The 26,637-nt window shown below is 47.3% G+C and overlaps 1 protein-coding gene across 2 annotated transcripts in view; it reads right to left on the bottom strand.

Annotated features, from left to right (window-relative positions):
* Nucleotides 1-26,637, bottom strand: part of RNMT (RNA guanine-7 methyltransferase) — a 152,161-nt gene that overhangs the window by 11,705 nt on the left and 113,819 nt on the right. For both annotated transcript variants that reach the window (XM_086965559.1, XM_086965558.1), the window contains one exon: nucleotides 9,204-9,305. In XM_086965559.1, coding sequence (XP_086821685.1) covers nucleotides 9,204-9,305 — 102 coding nt within the window. The remainder of the gene's footprint in view (nucleotides 1-9,203; nucleotides 9,306-26,637) is intronic.

Consider the following 26,637-nt stretch of genomic DNA (forward strand, 5'->3'; position numbering starts at 1 on the left):
AGTCGAGTGCGATCTGTGGGCAGGAAGGCAGGACTCTTTTAGCTTTAGCACAGCAGGCCTGGATGCATTTGACAATCCACCTGGCAATCCATGCCTTTGAAACGGTATGGCATTTATGAGGCTGAGAGAAAACTACAAACAGTTGTGTTTTGTAAAAGAATTTGGTTCTAAGTAGTACAAAAGAGCACATTTAACGTCAAGCATGTGGAGTGTTCTTTCAGATACAGTCAGGTCCCAGAAAAAGACTGGGAGCTCAGAGGAAGGTGGAAAAGGAAGACAAGGATTAGTTACTTACCCGTAATCCTAGTTCTCTTCCAGGGGTATCCTCATCAAAGTCATAAGCATTAGAATATTCCAGCCTATGCGCGGGACCCCGGAAACACTATCATATATGTGCCCCACATATATATCATGATCTAGAGATATATATATATATATATATACACACACAAACAAGCAACTGCAGCCTTCTACACATCAGAGCTGAATCATGCTGTAAGGACTTCCCATCATAACAGGACACATGCATTAGAAATAGGGAAAAAACAACAATAAAACATGTTTTGAATCTGTTTCAATGCTCAGCAGACAGAGGCTGCATTGCAAACCACAGTCTAAAAAGACTGAAAAGCTAACTCAAAGCAACATAGAAATAAACTGACACCGTGCCTTTAAGGCACTCCTGACCCCCAGCTTCCCATCATGCCTCAGGGGTGACAGTTGGGTCAGTTGTTCTTTGCGGAGACTGAAAAAAGCCATGGCACAAAGAATGAACAATATTTCCAAAAAGTGAAAGTCCTTTGCCCGGGGAGGCGGGAGGGTTGCTTATGACTTTGATGAGAATACCCCTGGAAGAGAACTAGGATTACAGGTAAGTAACTAATCCTGCTCTTCCAGGGGATCCTCATCAATAGTCATAAGCATTAGAATAGAGTAGCAAGCCTCACCTCATCTTGTTGCGGGCAAAGGAGAAACATAGTAATAGAACCAATAAGGCTTATAGAACTAAGCTTGTACAGATAGTTGGCTATCCAAACAGATTTCTCAACGAGGCCTGGCCTACTTGAGTATCAGCCCTGGAATCGGATTCTAGGCAGTAGTGCCTCGTAAAGGTATGAACCGATCTCCAGGTTGCAGCCTTGCAAATTTCTGACATGGGGACATCATGCAAGAAAGCCACTGTGGCCGCTTTCTCCCTAGTGGAATGTGCCTTAGCCGACATCAGTAAGGGTCTTTTCGCCAGTTGATAAGCTAAGGTAATGCAGGATACGATCCATCTGGAAATGGATCTCTTAGCTGCTGGGAAGCCTGTTCTCATGGCGCCATAATTGACAAATAACTGATCTGTCTTCCTTATGCCCTTGGTACTCTCTAAGTGGAATTTTAGCACTCTTCGGAGGTCCAAGGAATGCAGCGAATGCTCAGCAGGGGTCGCAGGGTTTGGGAAAAAGGAAGGAAGGGAAATGGACTGATTGATATGAAAATCAGACACAACTTTCGGGAGAAAAGACGGATGCGCCCTCAAAACTACTCTGTTGTGGTGGAAGATAGTGGAAGGCTCTTTCGTACACAGCGCTTGGATTTCGCTTTCTCTGCGCGCTGATATAATGGCTACCAGAAAGGCGGCCTTCCAAGACAAATGCTGTAAAGAGGCTCTGTGGTTGGGCTCAAAAGGTGGGCCCATCAATTTAGATAATACCAGGTTCAACTCCCATGGAGAAGAGTTTCGAACAGGGGGATAAACAGTCTTCAACCCCTGCAAGAAGTCCTTGACCAACTGCATCTGGAAAAAGGAGGGCTAGTTAGGTGACTTCCTGTATGCCGTAATGGCCGACAAATGCACTCTGACAGCAAGATCTGGGTTGAAGAATGCTTCTAAGTACAGAAGGTAAGGAAGAATGACATCCTCCTGCCCTTTCGTACGATCGAGGTGATGCTCTCTACACCAAAGAAAAAACCTCTTCCACTTACACGCATATGACGCCCTAGTGGAGGGCCTCTTAGCATCTTTTAAAATGTGCATGCAATCAGGAGGCAGTTTCAAATGTCCGTATTGCAGGACCTCAGGAGCCATGCCGTCAAGTTAAGTGAGGGAAGGTTGGGATGAAGAATCCTCCCGCCCATCATGGTCAGCAGTTCCGGCCTGCAAGGTAGATTTCTGTGTGGAAGTACCGACAGATGAAGGAGGCCCGGGTACCACCACTGCCGTGGCCAGTCTGGAGCAATCAGAATCATCTTCATGTTGGATCTGAAGAGCTTGGACACCACATTCGGGATCAGAGGCAGAGGAGGAAAGGCGTAGGCAAATGTCCCTGACAAATCCATCAAAAGTGCATTCCCCCTTGTCCCTGGACGGTGGAATCTGGATGCGAAGGCATGGCATTTTTTGTTTTCGTCACCTGCGAATAAATCTATTGCTGGACGACCCCACTGATGGAAAAGGTCCGCCACCAGCTCGTCGTTTAGCACCCAGTCTGGCTGATCTTCGAAGTGCCTGCTGAGTGCGTCTGCCTTGATATTTTGCTCTCCTGGAAGTTGCACTGCAACCACCGAGAGGATGGGGGCGAGCAGCCAGTGCCAGATCGCCTGGGACTCCATGGAGAGAGAGCGTGACCGTGTACCACTCTGTTTGTTTAGTTAGAACATGGTGGTTGTGTTGTCGGTCTGGACCAGGACCGAGCTGGATTTGATTGCAGGTTGAAAAGCTTTCAGAGCAAGGTGAGCTGCTCGTAGCTCCAGCATATTTATGTGGTAGGTTTGTTCCTTTGCCGACCACCGCCCTTGTATCTGAAGGCACCCCACGTGTGCCCCCCAGCCTTGCAGAGATGAGTCTGTCACCACCGATTGCACCGGAAGTGGATGGTGAAAAGGGACTCCCACCAACAGATTCCGAAGCTGAGTCCACCATTTGATGGAGGATCTCGCTGTCTGGGAGCGACTGATCCGATCTTCCCAGTGAACTGTCGATTGATCCAACTGGTCCTCCAGAGTCTGCTGCAAGGGGCACATTCTCAGCCTGGCGTTGGGGATGAGAAAGATGCAGGATGCCATGGATCCCAGCAGGGATGCCACCTGCCGGACTGTCGGATTCTGTGTCTGGAGGAGAATCCTGCACTTCTGCCGCATTGAAGAAAGTCTCTCCTCCGAAGGAAACTATCTTCCCAAGTTTGTGTCCAGAACGGAGCCTAGGTAATGGATGTTCTGGGTAGGCTGTTGCACTGACTTCTCCATGTTGACATGGAGCCCTGCTATTCAGGGCCCCAGTCTATCTGCTTTCACTATAAAATGGAATCCATGTACTTTAGGTGCATACCAGATTGGGTATTGGGTCACCTTTGTGAGTCCCTGTATAGTGTACCATAGGTACCCAGGGCATAGGTGCATCCATGGCCTGCCCGGGGCTGCAGCATGTATTATGCCACCCGTGGCTGGCCCTCCAAACTGACACCACAGGTCTAATCACACAGCCTGGGTAAGGTGGTGTAATCACACCTTACTTAGATATAGTATACCTATATATATATATATATATATATATATATATATATATATATATATATATATATATATATATATATATATATATATATATAGACCCATAGTAACCTATAAGTCACTCCTATGGCAGGCCTTAACAATTCTGGAGGCAGAGTGCTTGGTTTATGTGAGAGGTTGCCCTACCATGAGCTTAGCCCCTCTGCAGCTTTCGGAACAATCTTCTTATAGCTGTTCTATGATATAGCAATACCATATACTCTTAAGTGCATTATAATCCTCACGGCTATTGCTAACTTTGATGTGGCTTTATTAAAACATGTTGTGTAAGGTGTCAAACACTTGGGAATCCTACCCCCACCCCCCCCCCCCCCCCGCCAGTACTGGCAGCGGGCCTTCTAGAGGGAGAAGACATGTAGTTACTGGTTTACCCGGATAAAGTTAAACAGAGCCTCAGCATCACAAAATGGATGCTGCTGCCACAGACACGAGTCTGACCTTCTGTTGCTGGGGGAAACTCCAGCAAGGGCGTCCTGGACAATAGGATCCCGTCCAGCACCTCCCCAGACAAGGGTTTAGTGTATTGGGGCAGGGAGGGTTGCATTCAGTGAATGCATCTAGACATTGCCTGGGTCACACAAGGTGTTCCATGCATAGCCCGGTTCAAACCAGTTGCTGGGGCACTCCAGCGCCAGCTCTGGCGTGAAACTGGACAAAGGGAAGGGGTGTAACCACCCCCTTCTCAGGTCCACCCATAGGAAGGACCTAGCCAGGTAGTCCAGCCCCTAACCTTAGTATAAGTATAGGAGCTGTGTCCCCAGGACTTTAGATTACACTGGACGAATCTTCACAAGACATATCCTGGACCTTCGACATTCCATTTAGACTGGAACACGGAAGATATCTCCCTTGTGGTCATGGAGTGACCATCCTGTGCAAACAGGCACCATCAACAACTTTGCCGGTCTGCATTTTCAAGGCTCACGCCGGATCCCAAAGAATCTGGGACACAGGAACTGGACTTCCAGACTTCTTTGACTCTGACCCACATCCACAGCAAAGCGGAGACCTGTGGCGGACACGAGAGACGTGGGACCAGACACCCTGTAATTTGCTAACTGCTCAACTCCAGAGGTACCCTCGCAGTTGTGCATTGGGGTACGAGAAGCCCCAGCCCCGAGCACCATGTGCACCAAAGCTCAGCCCTCCACACTCACCGAGTGCCGCGTGGGGCCTGCTCTTGCATTTCAGCTTGACGAGTCTTCCCGGTTCCATGCCCGTTGGCTAGTGAGCCCCCTGAAGACTTTTCTTTGAAACAAACTTGCTTTCCAGGTTGCTCCAAGCTTGCTCCAGCTTCCCTCCAAAGGAGAAGCGCCACAGACCTTGCTGGTCTGCAACAGAGCCAATTTCGACATCCTGCGTGAGTTGCAATTGCCAAGGCTTGTTGGGTCCAATCCGGATACCGACACCGCAGACAACTAGATCCTTCGTGGGACAGCTCAAATCCAGCGCCTGGTCACCGTCAATGCCTCCTGGACCTCATGGCTGAAGAGACAAACTCACCTTCACCTGAGATCATCTCAACATCGCCTGGTTCCTTCCTGGTACCTTCCTGGTCTCTGGCTAGTGACCCAGACTCTGTCCCCTCTGCTTTAAGGTTCTTCAGATCTTCGATCCACCCTTGAATCCACCGGACACTTTTCCTCTGGTCGCCTGCAGCACTTCTTTGCAGATCTCCATAGAAAACAACGACGAAACCAGACACCAAAAGGCAACTATGCACCCGGCTTCCCTGGGTGAGGTAACACGAGTACTCCGGTGCTCCCGTGGGTCTTGACTCTCGAAGTGTCCTAGTCTAAAGGGGTTTTGACGTAGTCCATTCCGGAAGTGCCCTTAAACAGTAACTTTGTAACTTCTTCGTTTCCTATGTCAATGGTAACTTGCGACTGTGCCTCCGTGGGCCTCCTACTTCCTAACCTTTGGTTGTTTAGTGTAGCCCCAGCGAATCCCTAGGCCCTAGGCCTACTCTCCATTTCAGACGTGGTTCTTATACCACTTTCTTAGTATATGGGTTGTGAGGCCCCTACGGCATTACTGTATATTGTGCAACTTATCGTATGCTAATTGAGTAACTTGTGATGTAATTTTACCTCTGACCTCATAAAGAGTGCAGAGGGGTTGTGTTTAGAATAAATACATATATATTTGATATATACCTTGTGTGGTGTCCTTTCCTCAGGTATTCAAGGGATTTTAATTGGAAAACAGCTGGCTTCACATGCTCTCTGAAGTCTTAGCCTATTGACTGCTGGTCCATGCTACCACTAGGGTAGCTTTCTATAAGGTTGACTTTACAACCACCATCAATAAGGGTTGATTAGACTGGTGCAAGGTGCCAACTAGAACTAGTGGACATCATATGCCAGGTTAACTTCTCACACAGGTTACAACACAGCAGTTGTCGTCTTGGTCTGGATGGTGTTACCTTGGTTCAGATTGAGAAGGAAGAATAGGATGACTGATTATGGTGTGGTGATGGTGTGTTGGGGTAGCAGGCGAAGACCTTTACATTCCTCAAGCATGCTCAATTATGATGCTATAATAGCAGAGGTTGCAGGGAAGAGACAATTCTGATGTACTCTAGATTAGAAAAATGAGTCTTTAAAATCTTAGTTCCAAGACTTTGATGATTATGGCTTAAGGATTACTAGAAGGTAGTTTGAACTTGTTTGCCCTAGCTACCGAGAGGCAGATAGAGGACACTTTAAATGTCATCATTTGCATGGAGTTTATGTTTATTATCCTCCAAAGTCTCCAAGTTGTGCACAACACAAATGTCACTCACTTCTGCCCTATGGAATTATTTTAGCATACAAGTGACTTCAAATAGTTGGATGTTAACACTAGTCACTATGGCCACTATACCCACATCAGCCTATCAAGACCAAGAAATGCAATTAAAAAGGGATACACTGCATATTATTTCTGTGGAAATGTGCATTTAATCCAACAAATAGCGATAAATATACTGTGGTTCCAGTGTGGCCCATCCACATGCTGATACTTTGAAGAGTGCTTCTGTCCACTGCAAGGGTAACCCACGGGGCAGCACTCCTAGGGCTTGTTCCTCCATGACACTTTAGAGGTGAATGACCAGTTTCGTGTCCAGATCTCCACTGTCTGGTTGGCCCTTTCATATGAAGGAGCATGTGTGCACAGTGACTCTTCCACTCCTTATGCACGCATCATGGGAAATGCATGCCTCATCACTTCCGCCTATACAAGGTTTCTAGTACCATGTCACTCCAAGTGTTACACTAGATTGGATGGTCATGGCTACCCATTATTGCGGAGAGTTTTTCTGTGTAAACAAATGTCTTACAGCAGAAGAATTTCAAATGATTTGGAAAATTAATCAATTTCAGTTTCATGTGGCTCTCAAAGTGAACCTAAAAAATGGGTTAATGCTTAAGTACAATCAAATTATTATTAAATCAGGCATCACTGCCTAACTGCAGAGACAGCAGTTGAATTCATTTCCCGGGAAGAACACTTGTTCATTGTGCTTATATTTTCAATCAAGTTTCTAAGACCATGTCTGGTGTGATAGAGCCCATTTCTTCTATACTCTTGCACACTGTTCATTTAAAAATGTAATCCGGTGATGTGTTCAGGTTTAAAAGCTTGGGGGACACTATGCTTATTCATATTTTCCTGACAAGATAACTAGCATCAGAACAAGAGGAGATGGAAACTAGGGATGAAACCATGAAAATAAATCTACAGAGATGTATTGACCCTAAGCCCTGCATGCTCTGTGCCTCTGTAAAACCGTTGTTATGCTCAATATCTTTGATTATGTATTTACAGCCATCTTTTCTCAACCTCAATAGTGGTTGAGTAGGTGGTGTGGGAGTCTATGAAACCGCTTTCTAGTCTAATGACTTGCTTCATGAGCAGGGCTAGTCAGTTATAATGTCACATCGATTGATGTAAATAACCAATTATTCAATTTTTCTCCTATCATTGCAGAAGGGTTCGCCTTTTGATCATTCTCAAATGAGTTCTAATATACTACCTGTCCTAACTGTGCACGGCAGCCTTAAAACTGATTTGTAACTTATCTGTTAAGGCTTCCTAAATCTAAACTGGGTCTTAAAGTAACAATGTTCTTTGGTATCATGCAGTAGGTGGTCTACACTGCTTACCCTTTATTTGGCACAGTCACCTTTGTGCCTATCTGCTTAATTATTAAAACCTCACTGGCAAACTGCTTAAAGGTCTCTGATATTCTGGGAAGTTTCTAAGCCTTAAACCTATCCCCACTGCTATAATAAAACAAATATAACAGCTGTATTTAACACCAGTGACAACTTTGCATTGATCTAGGGGCTGAATGGGCAGGGAACATATTGTTCTATGCTGTTTCTATACTCAAGGCTGCAATTAGAAAATAGTTCACATACTGCAATTATTTACAAGTCATGTATTTAATGTTGAACTACAGGGCGCTGTCAATTATACACTGCCCCAGAATGTCTCACTACTGGAAGGCACAGCTTGAGCCTGTAGACTTTCTGTTTTACTATAGACAGAAAATGTTCACTGAAGACAAGCATGAGCAGACTATTTGTGTAAGCAACATCCAACACTGAATGTCCTGTAGCTTACTCTGCCTGACTTTCATGAAATTCGTGATAGTCCTATATCAAACACTTAATGCCCTAGCAAAATACTATTTTCAAGAACACCAAACATTAGCTTCAAATCAAAACGTGCAAGTGTCTTTGTCAAGCATACATTAAGATTCAAATTTGCAGTAAAAACCCCTTGAATCTCCTTCTAATCTCCTTTAAGGTATAGTGGATTCAGACATCCATGAAGAAAATGCATTTGTTCCACCATCCAAACTCGTGACTTTCCCCGCTCTATTTAGAGTTAGATAAGTGGGACAGGTTTCCAATGGTGCTGGAAACCTTCGACCGATGGATAGTCTGCCACGAGGCTGCTGGTCAATGTACAAACATAATGTCCACCATAATAACTGGCTGGTCAGTCATAATTATTTTCTTCTTTGGGACTACCAACAAAAGCCTGGCGGTCCCAAACAGAAACTCAAAGAAATTACCTCAGGCACTGAGAGACCACTCCCAGCATGTCAGGGACCTTTCTTTATTTTCTAGTCTTAAGTTCCTGCTTTGGCAACTTGTTTTTGAAAAGTGGGCACTTTAAACACGGCGTCCACAAGGAACATTTCTCAGCCTGCGGCAGGTTCGACTTGGCAGCAGCAGCACTACTGAAGGTAGATCTCTTCACCTGCCTGGCAAAGGTCTCCAAAATAGGCACGTGGTCTTCCACTAGGTCAGCAGAGTACATCCCTCCTTTGACTTTTAAGACAGTCTGAAATACTCTGAGGAATTTACACTCCCTAACAGAGGCAATGCCATTAACTTCTAACCACTTCATGACATTAGTGAAAAACCTTTTACTCTTGGACTTCCAAAATGTGGTCTGAAAGAGCACCCACAGCTTTTAAGTTGAAGCTAGAATATCAAAATAGTAACAATATTTTACAGTGTCATTTGGTACTGTACTGCAAGTTAAATTCAGTTGATGGTAATAGAACTGTATAAAAATACATAACATTTTCCAAACTCCACATTTAAAATATTATTTAACGAAGGTTTGCTTCATGAGAAAGTCCTTACCAAAGGTGGCTTTGCATGTCCATTCTTCAAATATCTCGCTGCATGTTCATATTGTTCTGTGTTGCTAGACACAAGTTTGGAGTTCTCCCCAGCAGGATATTGCTGAAATTGAAAAGAAGCAGTCACTCATGTTACTAAGAAAATTTACAGCAGGTTTCCGCTCAGAAAAGAAGGCCTGGTAATTTTGGAAAAATGATCTAAAGGTTCAAAAATTCTACTTTTCCTTCATGGCAAGAAAAGTTTAACGTTCTTGAGCTCAGACAGCCTCCGGTAGCAGTGTTGCACAAGATTAAAACACATTCCCGAATTTCATTACAGTAATGCATTTTGAAACAGAGGAATAGGAATAGAGGAAAGAAGGAAAAAGGACAGCAATTCCCTTCATAGTGACTCTGGCATTGGTTTGGCGTTCTTTACATTAGAAAGGAGTACCAGGAAAATAACAACACGGACATCCTCATCTACAATACTATTTCTCAAAATAGGCTCTGCCTGGATTTCACTATACAAGAGGTGCCAATGCACCTCTCAAATATGTATTTAAGGGAGCTACTACCAATTTAATTGAGGAAACCATATTTGCACTGACACGGTCCTCTTAAAGACAGTAGGGGAGTGGGGTACATTTTAGGGTTAACTTGGATTGTTTAAAAATGCCACCATGCTCCTGCACTCTCACCTTATGAGCATGTTAAGTTACAATTTATTTAGCAAAACACTGTTTTCAAGAACACCAAACATTAGCATCAAATCAAAATGTGCAAGTGTCATTGTCAAGCATACATTAAGACTCAAATTTGCAGTAAAAAAAAGCTTGAATCTCCTCATCTCCTTTAGGGTATAGTGGCTTCGGACATCCGTGAAAAAAGCTGCATTTGTTCCACCATCCAAACTCGTGACTCCCCCGCTCTATTTAGAGTCAGTTAAGTGGGACAGGTTTCCAATGGCACAATCCTACATGTGTTTTTATTCTCTGTGCATTAGGTGTTGTGCCCTTGCATGAAAGCCTTTCTTCTTACCCTCACTTTGAAACAGGAGTACCTTAGCAAAGTACAAAGCTAGTCCCTTGTTTGTAACTGCAGTTCTGCATGTTGATAATATGTTTCACTCCTGCTTAGAGTGCAAATGTTGCAGACAAACATCTGATGGCTTCTGCGGCTACTATACTTCCTAGAGTGCTCTTTACTTTGCTGTGGCAGAATATTATGCAGGTTAATAGCAATCATCAAATGCCAAGCTTTCATATGGGACTGCCAAAGACTGGGTATCCAAATGAAACAGGGAGTTGGCCTCAAATCTTCGGTTTTGGACAATTAACTGCTGCTAATATCCAGAGAGTGTAGTGCGGTTTCCACTGATGTTGAATGATTCAGACAGAAAGAACAAGGGCAACTGACTCCTTCATGTGGAACTTCCAAAGTACTTTTAGCATGAATGTGAGGTTAATCAGTATTGCGACTTTGCTACCGACAAAGTGCAGATGTGATTTTTTTGATCATGAACATCTGAAGATCCCCACTCTCCTGGCTGATATTAGGGCCAAAATTAGTGCTGTTTTCCTGAAAAGATATTTAAGTTTTTATCTATACATGGCTTCGAAAGAAGGAAACAGCTGTCTGAACACCGTGTTCTGCTCGAATATTGAACTGATGGAGAGGATGGGAAGAGTCTGTTCGTGAATTGTTTAAAATTCGTTTTTTTGTGAAAACAAGAATGGACAATCCAAGGGCTTTCTGAAATGGATATCGCAGCCAGTTGGACTCGGATGGAGGCCTATTTCAAGCTTGTTTGGTCAAACTGAGGAAATACAGCAGAATTTGATTTCCAGTCTGCTGACGATAGCCCAGTAACACAGCATTTTGGCCACCTCCAATATGGGTTGAGATATATCGAGCCTCATTGTTTGGCTATATGGAGCACGTATTGTTTGTTTTTTTCAGGACTGTATGGATGGATAGTCAGGGAAGGTTTGCTTTAGTCCAAGACTAATGGATAAGGGCTCCCATTTGCTCATAGGGAGAGATGTATCCTTTTCTAACTACACACCACTCAGACAGATCCTCCATCTGCGCTCAGAAATCTAGTTGTGCAGTTCTGAATGCAGAATCTGAAATTTGGTCCTGGTCACTAATGTCTGCATCTAATTCAGAACCTATAATATGCACTGTTACCAGTACAGATTATAGGTTCTGAATTAGTGTTCATGGACACTTTGTTGTGACAATCAAGCTGTGGATATCAAAGAGGCATTTCCATTGTTGGCGTTATACAAATATCATGTGGCATAGACTTCAAGAGGATCTCAATAATAAATGTTGGAGCGGTCATTGACTGCTATTGTCCATGGTTAGATAATTATAGTCTACTAAGCCTTCCGTGCCGTCAACAGTCTTCATCATCAGCAGGATCTTCTTCGTCGTCGATAGGGACGTCATCATTAACAGAACAGGTGCCGGGGAGGTGGCTGACAGCGGATTCTTCAGCGTCGACTGGAAGTCTACTGAGGTATTCAGCTTTAGCAGTAAGGTTGACTGGGTGCTGGAAGAGCAAGATTTTGGGAAATTCTTTTTAGACACTCTGTTATAGGAACGGTTTTCCTTTCTGGTAAAATGAATGGGCACTTCGTTAATTCCAGTTCTAGAAGAACTACATGTTTTCTTTTCTGTGCTTCTGCTATCATTCCAAATCCAAATAACGAATAGTTTCTTACCTGTCGGTGTAGTTTTGCAGCTTGAAGATCTTTCTGGATTCACTATGCTGTGCATTATTCCGCGATCTGGTGGTTGGGTCCGGATTCGTAGTCTTTTTTCTCTTTTTTTTTTTGTAGCCCAGGTGGGCGTCGACGTCCCACCATTTGGTGCACCTTCGTGACGTCGGCATGCTTCCTGCGGAAGCTCCCACCCTTGGGCGCCATCTTCGGATTCTTTTTTCTTTTTTTTCTTTTTTTTCTTTTTGTCTCTGTGGTGAATCCATGGCTATGTGTATTAAACTTTCCTTCACTGTAAACTTCTTCACGTATATTGTCTTGTTACACGTTCCTATCTTACTCTATGTCCCTCCACTTTCTCCAGCCTCATCTTTCTGGCGGAGGTGGGTGGGTTCGCTAGTGAATCCAGAAAGATCTTCAAGCTGCAAAACTACACCGACAGGTAAGAAACTATTCGTTTTGCAGCGTGAATCTTTCTGAATTCACTATGCTGTGCATAGATTTCGTAGCGGTTTTGTCACTCATGTGGCGGCTGGGTGGAAGATGAGCGTTGGTTGTTAAAGATATGTTGAAGCCCTCTTTGACCCACTTGTGCTTCCTTGTTCATCTGCACATCTACGCAATAGTGTTTAGTGAAAGTGTGCACTGAAGCCCATGTTGCCGCCAGGCATATGTCTTGGATGGGCGTGTTTGCCAGGAAGGCGATCGTTGCCCCTTTCTTTCTGGTTGAGTGGGCTCGTGTTCTTAGTCACTGGTCTACCCAGGAAACTCCTTGCGAAGGACACAAAGAATTGTTTCGTCTTCCTGTGTTCTTTCGTCCTTTCTATATAGTGCATTACTGCCCGCCTTGCGTCCAGAGTGTGGAGCGCCCTCTCCGCGCTTGACGTGGGCTTCTGGAAGAAGCTAGGTATCTGGATACTCTGGTTCATGTGGAATTTAGACACTACCTTGGGCATAAAATGCGGGTCTGTCCTCATCACGACCCTGTCACTGTGTATTTGTATGTACGGTTCCTGCAGCGTCAAAGCTTGTAGCTCGCTTACTCTGCGTAGCGATGTTATTGCTACTAGAAAGGCTGTCTTCATTGTCAGCATTTGTAGTGACGCTTTATGGATGGGTTCAAACGGTGGCTTCATGAGTTCTGTCGGTACCACGTTTAAGTTCCATGCCGGCGGCGGCATCCTCTTGGGTGGCGCTATTCTCTTCGCTCCTTCCAAGAACCTTTTAACTACTCTGGAAGTGAAGAAACTTCTCCCTGTTTCTCCTCTTGTGTAGGCCACAATCGCCGCCAGGTGAACCCTCAGTGAGGACGAGCTTAGTTTAGCTTTGATCAGGTGCGTGAGGTATCTAAGTACTGTAGATTCTCTCGTCAGTTTTCTTTGCAAGTTCTTCCTATGGCACCACTGCGTGAACCTCTTCCATTTTTCCCCATAGCACTTCCGCGTGCTGGGTCTCCTTGCTTCTCTCAGCACCCGAAGTGTGCTCTCTGGTAGTTTTAGATGTGCGAACTCTAAGTCCTCAGGAGCCACGCTGACAGGTTGAGGCTTTCTGGTTCTGGGTGTAGAACTTGTCCCCCTTCCATGGCGAGAAGGTCTCTTCTTTTTGGGAACTTGTGTGCTCTGCCCTGCGACATCTCCATAATCTGAGAGTACCATGTCTGCCTCGCCCATTGGGGAGCCACCAGGATGAGAGTCATGTTGCTCGACCTGCACTTGTTCAGGACTCTGGGGATCAGTGGCGTCGGTGGAAAAGCGTAGGCAAATTTCTTTGACCAGCTTATCCATAGGGCATTCCCATGGGACATCGGTTCCTGTTCCCTCGATGCAAAGTGTTGGCATTTTGCATTCAGGCGTGTTGCAAACAGGTCTATTGTTGGTGTGCCCCACCTCCTGAACAGTTTCTCTGTCTCCTGGCTGTTCAGATCCCATTCGTGGGACACAGACGCTTGCCTGCTGAGCCAATCCGCCTCCACATTGTCCTTCCCTGGCAGGTGTATGGCAAGCAGGTCTATCCTGAGTGGGATCGCCCATCTCCATATTTCTTGGGCCAAGCTCGACAGGGGGAATGACTGAGTCCCCCCTTGCTTGTTGATGTAAAACTTCGTTGTGGTGTTGTCTGTCTGTATCATCACCCTTTTGTTGTAAAGGTGTTTTTGGAAGGCCTTGAGGGCCAGCAACACCGTTTTCAGTTCCAGGTAGTTGATGTGCTTGACTGCATCTCCACAGACCCCTCACTCTGAGCCAGTCCATGTGTGCACCCCATCCCTTCTGGGATGCGTCTGTGGTGATGGTCACAGTTGGGTCCGGTGGCGTTAGAGGTTTCCCCATCGTTATATTCTCCTTCGTCCACCATTTCATCTCCTCCTGCACATTGTGCGTAACAACCACTAGATCTTCCCAACTCCCTTCTGCTTGTGACCATTGCTGTTGCAGCCACTCCTGTAGTGGTCTCATCTTTAGACGAACATTGGGGACCAGGTGGATGCATGACGCCATCATCCCCAAGATCTTGCTCACCGTCCTCACTGTCAGAACTTGCCCCCTCTGATAGTGACGTTTCTCCCTCAGCAGGCTGAGTGTTCTCTTCTCGCTGGGTGTTACTCTGCATTCGACCGTGTTGATCAGGGCTCCCAGGAAGATTTTCACTTGTTCTGGGTCCATGGAGCACTTTCTCCAGTGGATGGAGAAGACCAGGTTCGTGAGCGTTCTTGTGACCTGTTCTGCGTGAACTTTGCACCTCGTGTAAGAGCTTGCTTTCACGAGCCAGTCGTCCAGGTAGGGGTACACATGTATACCCTTCCTTCGTAGGTGTGCGGCCAACGCCGCGAGGCATTTGGTAAAGACCCTTGGCGCTGACTTGAGTCCGAAAGCCAGGGTTGTGAACTGGTAGTGGTCTTCGTTCACCTTGAATCTTAACATGTGTTTGTGTTTCCTGTTCATGGGGATGTGCAGGTATGCGTCTTTTAGGTCTATGGTGGACAAGTAGTCCCCGGGCCTTATTTGTGGGATGACCTCTTGCAGGGAAGTCATCTTGAACTTTTGAGTTTTTACGTAGGTGTTCAGGAACCGTAGGTCCAGGATGGGTCTTAGGCTTTCGTCCACCTTTGGTACTAGGAAGTAGTTTGAGTACACCCCCTTGTTCCGTTCTCTGTGCGGGACTGGTTCTATGGCCTCTTTGAGGAGCAGTTCTTGAGCTTCCTCTTGGAGCAACTGCAGTTCTTTGCCCTTGTGACCCCTTCTTTTTGGCCTTCTGCTTGGTAGATATCTTTCCAACTCTATGCAGTATCCGTGTTGTATAATGTTTAGTATACACTTGTCTGTGGTTATTTTTCTCCACTCGTGTAGAAAAAATCTCAACCTTCCCCCTACTGGTGTTGTGTGTTCTCTTGAGCCGTGTCCGTGTGAGCCTCTCCTGATCTGTTGGTGCTCTCCCCCGGAGGGTTTGGGTGGGTGAGCGCCTCCTTCCTCATGGAGTCACTTTTGGGGGGGTTGATCACCACCTCTCCGTCTCTGGCCCCGTCCGTTTCCTCTCCCTCGAAAGGACTGGCCCCTATTCTGGGAGTTCCAATTCTGCCTCTGTTGAGCCTGGTGCCATTGGTTGTCACTCTGTTGACCATGGTGGTGCGACTGTTGCGAATGTGATTGCTGGTTTCCACCTCTACCATTTGGTCTCCTTGTGGGGGTGCCTCTCCGCATCCCCCTGAATTGTAGGGCTCCCATCGATTTGGCTGTCTCATTGTCTTTCTTCAGCTGAGCCAGTTTGTCATCCACTGATGCTCCGAACAGCGTCTCCCCATTGAAGGGGGTGTTCAGGATGTTGTTCTGCACTTCTGCCTTGAAGCCTGATATTCTGAGCCAGGCTTGCCTTCTCTCAGTGATACCTATGGCCATCAGCCTGCTTGATGTTTCTGCCCCATCTAGGGCTGTCTTCAGGCATGCGTTCGCTATGTCCTTTCCCCCCTCCACGAGGTGGGCTGCCCTCTGCCTGTACTCCTCAGGCATGTGTTTCAGCAACTGGCTCATCTCATCCCAGTGCTGATATTGGTGTTTATTCAGGAGTGCATTGGAGTTCGCCATCCTCCAATGCATAGCAGCATTTCTTTCTATTTTTCTTCCAGTGAGGTCCATCCTCCTGCTTTCCTTATCAGGTGGTGGCCCAGATGTGGTTGGCACGTTGGCCCTTCTCCTGGCCGTTGCCGCGATTATAGAGTCAGCTGCCACGGTGCCCTTGATATAAGGGGGGGTCCTCGGAGGAGAACTTGTATTTCTTCTCCGTCCTCGGGGTCACTGACCTGCATGTAGCCGGTTCCTTGAAGGCTTCAGTCCCTTGGGCCGTGATGCTCTTCAGCATGGGCAGGAAACTGCTTTTCGTCTGCGAGGGGAGCAAAGTTTCTAGCAGGAAGTCTGCCTTTGTCTGTTCCTCCTCCAACTTCACATTGTAGACTGCTGCAGCCTTCTTGACGACCTCATAGTAAGCCCCGATGTCGTCTGGCGGCGAAGGACTCGAAGGGTATGTCTCCACCAGTTCCTCTGGGTTATTGGCCTCGAGATCCTGCCATTCTTCCTCTAGCGACGCCGAGGATTCTGAGTAGTAGCTCTCGCAGAGGTAATCTCCTTCCGAGCGGTAGAAGTCCTCCTCTTCTCCCTCATCTGTGGGATTTGGAGTTGTCGGCGGCTCCTCGGCCTCGAAATCCTCCTGCACCTCTACCTCTTCGGCGGTCGCAGCGGTCTTCGAGGGAATCGAGTAGTTTTCATTTTTTCGTCGAAGTCTCTCTTCCTCTGGAGCATACTCTTCATTTCGGCCTCGAGCCTTCTTCTCTTTTTCTCCATCTCTACCGCTTGCTCGGCGTCAAGCTTTTCGGCTGGTCTCTTCGACGGTACCTTCAACGTTGAGGCCATTCTGAGCGTCTTCTCGCTCGAGGGTCCCTTCTCGAGGGCCTGCTTCGACGACCTTTGCTTTTCGCTGGTCTTTGCCATCTGGGAGTCCTTTTCGAAGGATCCGCTGGGCCTTTCGGAGGATGCAGCTTCGGACGTCGAAACTTTCGCCGCCGGCGCTCCTTTCGAGGACTTAGCCTCTGTTTTTCGGGGTTCTCCCTCAGGCTTTCTAGGCCCTGTCTGGGTTTTCGGGGTCGTAGACTCTCCTACCTTTTTTGAAGGTCTCAAATCGGTCTCTACGACCGTGAAGTCATCTGGTCCCTCTGCGATGTTCTCCTCTTCGTCGGAGGAGGCACCCAGCTGGTAGAGGGTCGGCGTGGTCCCTTTCCCTTGCATCGTGTGGTGGGCAACCCTCTGTCTCTCTCGAACTCTCAAAGTCTTCGGCGTGAAGATTGAACAGGCGTTGCAATCCTCGCTGGAGTGGTCGATCGGCAGGCAGAGGTTGCAGACCGGATGCTGGTCCTTCTGCGCATACTTGTGGTGGCAATTACGGCAGAACTTGAATGGAGTGTTGTCCATGTGCTCGCTCAGGGGGCCCCCAGCGCGCGTTCTCTCCTTGGTCATCTAATATCACGACGTTTTCTCCTCTTTCTTCGTTCTGGCTCTAGGAGGTCTTCTTCTCCGACTTCCATTGGTCCTTTTTCCTCAAAACTTGGTGTATTTCCTTCTTTTCTCCTGAAAATTCTCCGGAGCTTCATGCGACGATCCAGACCCAACGGCGGAAAAAAGAATCTGAAGATGGCGCCCAAGGGTGGGAGCTTCCGCAGGAAGCGTGCCGACGTCACGAAGGTGCACCAAATGGTGGGACGTCGACACCCACCTGGGCTACAAAAAAAAAAAAAAAGAGAAAAAAGACTACGAATCCGGACCCAACCACCAGATCGCGGAATAATGCACAGCATAGTGAATCCAGAAAGATTCACGCTGCAAAACTGACTAACCTAGCCACCACTTAAAATGTACTTGCATGTTTCACTATACTAATTCAACACTAATCCTCTGTGGGTCCCGGAGTAGCGTACCAACTCGCCGAAAAAGCACTTCGACGCCTCGTCGGGGTAGTAGGCGCCAAGGGAGCCACTTTCACTTGAGGTATGGTATGGCACCCCTTGCCAAAGCACTCCCTCTCCCCTTTTTGGGGAAGGATCCAGTGTGTAGGCCTTGGAGTCTCAGAGACCCCTCTGAGAGTCCACTGCTTAAAGGGAGCCTCTTGCAACAGAGTTAGGGAAGTGATACCACTTCCCCTGGGATCACAGCTTACTGGACTTTGGATGTTGCCTTGACTCGTCTACCGGTTTGTGTCCCCGTCACCCTTCCCCTCCTCTTCCCATGCTGTGTCTCCCACCCTCCCATCCTCTTTCCCGCTTTCATTATCCGTCTACTTCCCCTGCTCCAACCCCCCTCCCCTGAATCTCTCACCTTGCCTGCTTTTCCCTGTACGTATTTGTGCTTATTGTTTATCTCTACCTTACAAGTAACTATGTTGCCATGCTCTAAGAACTATGTAACCTTTGTAACAATGTAACCTGTAACTATGATCTGATGCTCATGTAAAGCGCTCTGATACCTCCGGGTCTAGCCAGCGCTATATAAAACTTTTAAAATAAATAAAATAAAAAATAAATATATAAATGCAATTACAATACAATTACAATCTTCATAGAAGTGCTTGGAGCAACACTGTGCACTTAATCATTACCTAATAAGGGCGATACCCCTGATGAGGGGGAATCTGCCTTTCTCTCAAGGAAACAGTGCTAGTCTCCTTTCTTTATCCTTAATAAGTTTTAAGGGAAAATGTTTACAGATGTCAGAGCACAACACCTTGTACTTGGGTTACAAGCAGTGTAGCCATTGTTCATGAGGCCCATCAGCATATATCTTTCGTTGTCTGCAAAATGAACAGGTTTTTCACAGAGATCTCTTCTCCTTGTCTGTCATGACAACAATTGTAGGGTTTCTTTTTGGTGCCTCGGTTTCATACTCACATCTGTTTATTCACTCTAATTACCATGCCAAACTGAGATGGGTGCTTAATGATTAAGTATTCCTAAAACAGCATCCTCAATCTAAATATGAAGCAGCAATCTTAGATAAATAGTTGAGGTGTGTGTTAGTCTCTCTTGTATCGCAAGACTAATACTGGTTTGGCAATGCCTGCACCACCGTCTGGACCAAAAAACGCACCTCATGAAGTTCTGCCACTCTACATTTTTTTCTAAGGGAACCAACATTCTCTCTCGTCACACACCAGACTCTTCTCCCAACCCTGTATATTCCAAACTCACAAAGCCTGGTTCTCACATTATCTTCTGCACTGAGTGGTTGGTATATAGCACATACTAAAGGTGGAGATGGCTGCACGAATGTTGTGAAAGAAGGAAAACATTAGGATTCTGTTGTCCTGCCACCAGAACATGCTCCCAAGCCCCGTCAGCCATGTTTATTATGAAAAACTCTTAAACACATTAAAAATATTTATTTATATATATCCACTCGTTCTTCAATGCAAATTGCTATATATATAATGCATATTTAAATACCGAAGCAAACCACATTCACTGGATGATGTCATCAGTGATGTCATCAGTGATGTCACGGACCATGTCATGAATGATCAAACATGTGACATCATCAGCAGTGGATTGCGGGTGCGCGAAATATATAGTTAGTACAGCTAACTATAGAGGAGCAATTTTGATGGTTTTTTAAATGCTAATTCCTAACTATATAAGGCCTGAAACCTATGGTTTTTTCAGGGAATTTGCAAGGTTTTTTTAATGCTAATTCCTAACTATATAAGGCCTGAAACCTATGGTTTTTTCAGTGAATTCACAAGGTTTTTTAAATGCTAATTCTATTAGCAGATAACGTTTAAATATGTTAATATCCTTGTGGGACCACCTGAGCAGCCCTAGGGGGTCAGGTTCTTTCTACCCTGCCCCCTTTTTGCATTCTACACGTTTGTTTTTCTGCTTCTTGTGTGCCTCGGTCTACCTAGCACAAGATGAATGCCAACACTTCCTGGTTAAAAGTATTGACAGCCAATGAGCATGCTGCTTTCCTGTGAAAGGCATGCTGATTGGCTGCCACTGTCTGTCAACACTCCAAACCAGGAAGTGTTGGCAGCCATCTTGTGCCTCGGTAGAACCAAGGCACAAGAAAGCAGTGAAACAAAGGTGCAAAACACGCAAAGGGGGCAGGGTAGAAGCCCCCTGACCCCCTAGGCCTGCTCAGGGGGTCCCACAAGGACCCCCCCAGGCCCCAAAATATTTTTTTTTCTGGTTTCCCGCTGGCCTAAATTTTGGAAAATTACACGCAAATTCCTCAACCGGCGCCAAAGTTATTCCCAATAGAATGTTGCGGATTTCCTATGGTAGCTAGGTCCTAACTATATATACACCTACTGGCTATCGCCAGTAGGAGATATAGATATAGATATATAGATATAGATATATAGATATATCTCCTCCAAAGGTTTCCCAGCAAATGAGGCCGCACAACACATCAAGTAAGGAACTTCCTTTATTTATGGTAACAGCCAGCATACGATCCAGCATTGCAATCCTTCCAATCTCACGCATTTCAAAGGGTGTCTCCCTCTTTACTCAGAGGCTTTTGAACAAAAAGTGATTTCATGGACAATCACGAGTTCCCTGCGTTCTCTTAAAACGTTTTCAGTTGGCCTCAGTCTGTGCCATTTACGTTTAGTTATTGTCCCCAGTCTAGCGCAGAGGAACGCCTGGAGACACCGACGGTTAGAGCGGTGCTCCTCAATTACCTGAGCTGCAGCCAGAAATTGGATTGTGGCGGAGGATCTGTACCTGATGAACAGGTGATATGATTCCTTTTTATTTCTTTCACTATATTCAACAGCAGTAGCAACATCAAGGTCCTGATGAATGCATAGGCACTTTTCCACGTATGCAGAAACATGTTGACCATTTGCTGAGCCGATATTCTGTCAAATCTGCTATCTCACCATTGTTTTTATGTTTAGGGAGCTGAGAGAAAATATTAAAGCTTCTACTTCTACTCAGTCTCACCTAATTTTACTCACATCACTAATTATTTTCACTTGCACTGCTTTTTTTCAGTTGTAACATCACACGGACACCACTCATTAGATAAAGCGTAGGGTCTTCTTACTCTCACAGTCCTCTTCTCCAACTTGTGCGACTGTGTGCACACTAACTCCTGGGTAAGGAGAACCCAAATGATGTGAAAGTGGTGGAACAGTTCGACAACTGATGGGAAAATTCTCACCTTGGGTATGTGCCGCACGTGCATTTGTTTACATAGCATCAAGTGTTGTCTTAGTTCAATCTAATTATATTGAGTTCACAATCCTTCTTTTTGTCATACCAACGGTTGTCTGTGATTAGAGTGTATTTTTGACTCCTGGATACTTCTTGTGTGAATTAGGCTATTGTGAGGGGCGTGTATCCAGTATGGAGTCGTTAAACTAGCCCTTGGACCCTCTTCTAAGTAGTGTGTGTTATAGCGGGTTCTAAGACCACCTTTTGATGATAATATGTCTCACAACAGACGGAGCATGCACAGTCTTGGGGGAAAATTGCAAATCAGTAGATTGGTTGGATAATAAAGATTAAAATCATCCTGACCGATCCAAACAGAAGGCGGCCAAAAGGGGAAGCATCTGTAGGAGAGACAACTCGAGGGCAAGGGAAACAACTCCAGGGCAAAGGACAGCCACAAAAATAAAGTATCTGAAAGAACAATGATTCTTTACTCAAGTCTGAGAAGCTCGTGTGTGAGAAAGTGCCATCTTTCTTGCATGGAATCCCCCCACTTTTTGCTGGACTGCTGATGTGCTTTGACGGAGTGTGCCCTGGGCTCCTGCCAATCAGGTGCCCAGGGCCTGTGTTCCTGCCCTAAAACTGTATTGAAACCTAAACCCAATTAGCATCTCTGGCCACATGTCAGCCCCTGGTAAATGGTACCCTAGGTACCCAGGGCACTGTGACCAGAGAAGGCCCCTAAGGGCTGCAGCATTTATTGTGCCACCCTTAGGGGGCGTGTACCCCGATACACACACACACACTGCCTTGGCAGGCTGAGTGTCTGGGTGCAAAACAAAGTCGACATGGCACACATTCCTGTGTGCCATGCCCACAACACACTGCCCTGGCATACCTCAGTCAACCCTCTAGCTGTGTGCCCTATGCCAGTGGTGTGGGTACAGGTGCATGAGCCCTGAACCCCATCAGTACTCGGGTCCATTCCTGGGCACTGTAAGTGCAGTGCTGCCATTAAGAGTATATGGTGCTGGGAGGTCGTCATCACGAACTCCACAGCACCATGATGGCTGCACTGGAGACTCAGAAGTTTGGTATAAAACTTCTCAGCACATTAAATCCACACTGATGCCAGAGTGGGATTTAATGTACAATGCACGACAGAGGGCAACTTGAAGCTGCCCCCTGAAACTAACCCACAACCCGTGTCCTGACGGAGAGGCTGCCACCCAGCAGACATGTTGCTGGACCCCTGGGTAGAGAGCCATCCGCTCTCGTGGGTCTGCAACAATGCACATCCTGGGGCGAGGTGCTGGGCATCTGCCCCCAGGATGGGCAGGGGGAGCTTCAAAGTCATGCCGCCTTTGTGAGCTTCTCCAGGCCCCTTGCTGTACTCCGCAACTGGCCCCCACCGGTTCTAAGCCCCACACTGGCGGGAAGACAGGCAGGAAAACCTAAGTGAGGAATGGGGGTGTGCCAGCCTCTGCTAACCCCACCCCTCAGGTGGGGAGGTGAAGCACAACTCCGGGCTCTTGCCATCTTGAGGATGGGGAGCCCTACCCAATCAGAGGCAGGCTCCTGCCCCCCTCCCAATGGAGAATGGCAGTACAGGGGGTGTACTCACCCCAGCGAAGGGACCCTTTAGCCCCTGACATTCCCATACCTGTAACGCCCCTACATTTAGTATTTAGGGGCCCTCTGAACCTTCCTTCCTCAGATCTGATTCCGAAACAAGAAGAACAAGAAGCTAGAAGACCTGTAGTGCAGCTGCTAACAAGAGGACGACACCAACTGACTTGGCCCCAGCCATACCGGCCTGACGGCCCTCGAACCTGCTCCTGCTAAATCCCGGCGTCTCCTGTGGTCAGCAACCTCGAAAATCCCGGAGGACCTGACTGCCTTGCTTATCTAAAGCCTGGGACTCCCACGAGCAGTGGTTCTGCTCAAAGATCTACAACCCCTGGTGCCAGCCAGGAACCGCGAATCTAGCACACTCTGCACCCGCCGAGCCCGGCCCGCGCCTGAGTGGACAAAGACCACAAGGACGTCCCCCGGGCGACTGTGACCCAGTATCCAGCACCCAAGGACCCTCCTCGACGCTCCTGACAATGCCTGCAGCCTCACAACAAGGGACCCCTCCAACCACGACCAGCTGAGGGGAAGATTTCCCGACAACAAAAGACACCCCTGCACCCGGTGCCCCTCGGCCCCCTGTGCCCAACTCCTGGGTGTCTAAATATCCTACAACTTCCCAACTTACCTCTCGAAGTGGTGGTCGCACATGAAGAATCTCAGCCTTTGTTCATGTTGCAGCTTTCCCATTGAAATACATTGGGCGCCCGAAGGCCCAAAAGCACCCTGCACCCAGCCACCCGAGTGCCACTGGAAGTGCAGCAAATGACTGATCCTACTTCTCCACTTGCCCTGTGTTAGTGACCCAGAGTTCAGCTCCCACAGCCGCGTGGTCTGCCTGCTAGCAGCCACCAACCAAAGGCCCCCCATCCTCCATAGGATCACATTGGGCTTACTCTCTCTGCACCCAGCTGCCCCTGTGCTGCTGAGGGTGCAACTACTGTACCAACCTGAACCAGGGAGACCCCAGAGTCTAACCCCAGAACCCTAACTCTGCCAGTCTAGAACTTACCTGAAAACCGATAACTTACATTTTCTCCATAGGGTAACATTGATTGGTTTTCGCTTGGAAATTCTTTTAAGTGTTGAGTTTTGAAACTTTCAAATATTCCCTAAAAATCATACGATCAACGAAAACGAACTTACCTGTTACCAGGAGAGATCCCAGTGCTGGATCTTTGTGCCCAGCACTGACCCTCAAAAGTAATTGCAACTGTGATTTTCAGATAACTTGATTTTCCTCCATAGGATAACATTGACTGGTTTTTGCCAAAAATTCTCCTAGGTGTCGATTTTTTAAACCTACAAATATTCCTTAACCCCTTCAACGTGCAGCAAATTCTGTTGTGGTGCGATGGGGGGGCGTGGCGTTCAAGTACCCAGGACGGCTCCCGGCCGTCCGAACTCTGCCCACCAATTAATTTGCCCGAATAGGCAGGGAATTGACCGTGTGTGGGCGGAGCGGCAACGGTCGGACGGCTCCCGGCCGTCATGAGCAGACGTCTACTGCGACTCATGATGGCCGGGAGCCGTCATGAGCATCGATGAGGTTAAAAATCGCCTAACAAAACCAATTTCTTTCAACTGTTTACAGGAGATGCACCAGGGCTGAATCCAGGATCCAGCCTGGGGTAAGAAAAAGGTACGTAAAGTAAATGACATTGCATTTTACTTAAGACTCCCATTGAGATCAATGTTATAATTGTGTTTAACTTGTGTTGCATATTGCAACAACTGTATCTATTGCATTCTAAAGTCTATTGCTATTTGAAAGTATTCAATTGCAACATCTCATTCTGAGAAAGTATTTTTATACCTACTTGTGGTTCTAAAATAAAACAAAATATTTTTATATACAAAACAATTGGCCCAGAGTTCATTTTGAGTGTGTGAGACAATTTGCTGAAAGTGTGCATAACTCAAAAAGCTTCAGGAATCACTGGGAGAAACGCTGCCATACCAGTTTGCAAAGCCCTTGCAGGATCGCCATCTCCACCGACCTCGCTGCTGCTCCACCGCTGAGTTCTCCTCCCCCCGCCGCAGCCTACCACCAACAGCGCTGCCGCAGTGTGGGGGAGCGGGAAAACTACATCTCCCAGCGGCCTCCGCGACCGGAAGTCGCGTCGAGGCGGAGCGCGCCAGGAGGCGCTTAAAAGCAGCCTTCACCTGCTGTGGAGTGGGTGCATAACTCAAAAAGCTTCAGGAATCACTGGGAGAAACGCTGCCATACCAGTTTGCAAAGCCCTTGCAGGATCGCCATCTCCGCCGACCTCGCTGCTGCTCCACCGCTGAGTTCTCCTCCCCCCGCCGCAGCCTACCACCAACAGCGCTGCCGCAGTGTGGGGGAGCGGGAAAACTACATCTCCCAGCGGCCTCCGCGACCGGAAGTCGCGTCGAGGCGGAGCACGCCAGGAGGCGCTTAAAAGCAGCCTTCACCTGCTGTGGAGTGGGTGCATAACTCAAAAAGCTTCAGGAATCACTGGGAGAAACGCTGCCATACCAGTTTGCAAAGCCCTTGCAGGATCGCCATCTCCGCCGACCTCGCTGCTACTCCACCGCTGAGTTCTCCTCCCCCCGCCGCAGCCTACCACCAACAGCGCTGCCGCAGTGTGGGGGAGCGGGAAAACTACATCTCCCAGCGGCCTCCGCGACCGGAAGTCGCGTCGAGGCGGAGCGCGCCAGGAGGCGCTTAAAAGCAACCTTCATCTCCCGCGTCGCGGGAGCGCGCGGGGCAGCGCCGGGCTAAGCCCGGGCAAAGGGCGGGCCGTCTGAGGCCGTCCGAGGACGACGGAGGACGGGACGGGCCACCCTACTAAGTCCCACACTATCAGTCATCTCTAAAGTAAAGTATTCCACAGACACTCCTTTCACTCACGCCCTGCCCCCATCAGGCGTTTAACTGTCAAATACACTGCCATGTCCACAAGGGGCAGTCGCAGCAAGACCGCTGCGGGAGTAGGGAAGGTCACTGGCCCAATCGATAACTTCATCTTCAGGGCCAATGAAGCGATCAATCATGGAATATCATTATTGGAACGCAGAGTCTCCCTGGAACTGGCCCAAGCCAAACGTTCTTCTCTGGGTCTCCTTGCTTCAGCAAACACCCCTAAAAGGAATAACCCTGCTGACGGTGTCTCCATAGTTAGTGCCAGTGTAGAAATCCACACCATGCCCAACAATGTGGATTTATCAGTAACACACCTACTCTCAGACTCATTACGGAGTTTGGAGAAATCTCCCAATCTAGATGTCACGGATAACTTTAACACACAACTAGACCTCGTCACCGACTCTATTCCAGCTATGAGTTTCCCTGAGAGCCTGCCCACAACGTCTATTGTGGCGTCCCAATTACCTTCTATTCCGATAACAGACACCACACACGCTCTTGCCACCGACCCAATCCTGATTGTAGACTCTGACCTGTTGGCTACCAACTCATCCCCTCCCCGAGAATCGGCTACTACACACACATTTCAGGACTCAACCCCCATTCTAAGAGCATCGCGAGGTTTAAGGGAGGGAGCCATACAGAAACAGAAACAGCCCCAAGGTGTAAATACATCTATACCCAAGGGAAACTCTCTACCTCAGAGAAAACAGGGGAAAAACCTATCTAACAACCCTAAAAAGGCTAACAAGAAATCTAACACAGGACTGGGTCATAAAGGTGACTCCCCCATTATGGAGTCATTGTGTACAGATTGCCCCTCAACAAACCAACTCATCACGAAGGTTGGGGAAATTATAAGTGTCCATCTTGCCACCATAGATAAGAGACTAGGGAATATAGAAAAACAATTAAATGAACTAAGTGCCCTAGTAAAATCTCCTTCCCCAAAAGGAATACCAACTCTAGTGGCGGCTAAATCACATATTCAACAGCCTCTGGGACAATCCGT

This window comes from Lissotriton vulgaris, chromosome 4_1 (genome assembly GCF_964263255.1).
Source record: "Lissotriton vulgaris chromosome 4_1, aLisVul1.2, whole genome shotgun sequence".
NCBI classification, from domain to species: domain Eukaryota; kingdom Metazoa; phylum Chordata; class Amphibia; order Caudata; family Salamandridae; genus Lissotriton; species Lissotriton vulgaris.